Consider the following 778-nt stretch of genomic DNA (forward strand, 5'->3'; position numbering starts at 1 on the left):
GCAGGGCAGGTTCGCTTACAAGCTGCTCCACGACCTCTTTGCCAACTACTCCAGCGCCCTGCGCCCCGTGGAGGACACGGACCGGGCGCTCAACGTCACCCTCCAGGTCACCCTCTCCCAGATCATCGACATGGTGAGTGGCCGGGCATGGCACCGGCGCTGGCACCGGCAGCCCAGCTGAAACGGAACCGTCCTCATCACGCTCCTGGCCACCTCTTAGCCAGGCTCTGCTCTCCCCCAGCGGGTCCCGCTCAACCCAGAGCTGATGCTCACCCCTTGAAACCAGCCCAGACCCCTCAAAATCCCCCCCAGCTGCCCCCAGGTCAGCTCAGACCGCTTGAACACAGCTCAGACTCCCACAAAACCAGCACTGCCCCCCCTAAAATGGGCTTGGACCACTTGAAACCAGCTCAGACCTTGCCAACCTCCCAAAACCAGCACGACCCCCTCGAAGGCAGCTCAGCCCCCGGGGACCCTCGCAGAGGCCACCGAGCTGGGGGCTGAGGGGGGCAAGCTCAGACCCCAACCTCCCAAAACCAGCACGACCCCCTCGAAGGCAGCTCAGCCCCCGGGGACCCTCGCAGAGGCCACTGAGCTGGGGGCTGAGGGGGGCAGCAGGCAGCACTGGGGTCCGTCCCCTGCACCCACCCTCTCCCCTCGGCAGGACGAGAGGAACCAGGTCCTCACCTCCTACCTGTGGGTCCGCCAGGCCTGGCTGGAGGCCCACCTCACCTGGGACAAGGACGCCTACGACGGCATTGACAGCATCCCGATCCCC

General features: G+C 66.2%; 1 protein-coding gene across 1 annotated transcript in view; it reads left to right on the forward strand.

Moving 5' to 3' along the window:
- LOC104132905 (neuronal acetylcholine receptor subunit alpha-10) overlaps positions 1 to 778 on the forward strand; it is a gene marked incomplete at its 3' end in the record, with an annotated part of 13011 nt that overhangs the window by 2052 nt on the left and 10181 nt on the right. Inside the window, exons 2-3 of the mRNA XM_035901658.1 lie at positions 5 to 133; positions 665 to 778. The exon at positions 665 to 778 is cut by the window's right edge and continues 19 nt beyond it. Coding sequence (XP_035757551.1) covers positions 5 to 133; positions 665 to 778 — 243 coding nt within the window. The remainder of the gene's footprint in view (positions 1 to 4; positions 134 to 664) is intronic.

Source organism: Egretta garzetta, unplaced genomic scaffold (assembly GCF_000687185.1).
Source record: "Egretta garzetta isolate BGI_Z169 unplaced genomic scaffold, ASM68718v1 scaffold619, whole genome shotgun sequence".
NCBI lineage: Eukaryota > Metazoa > Chordata > Aves > Pelecaniformes > Ardeidae > Egretta > Egretta garzetta.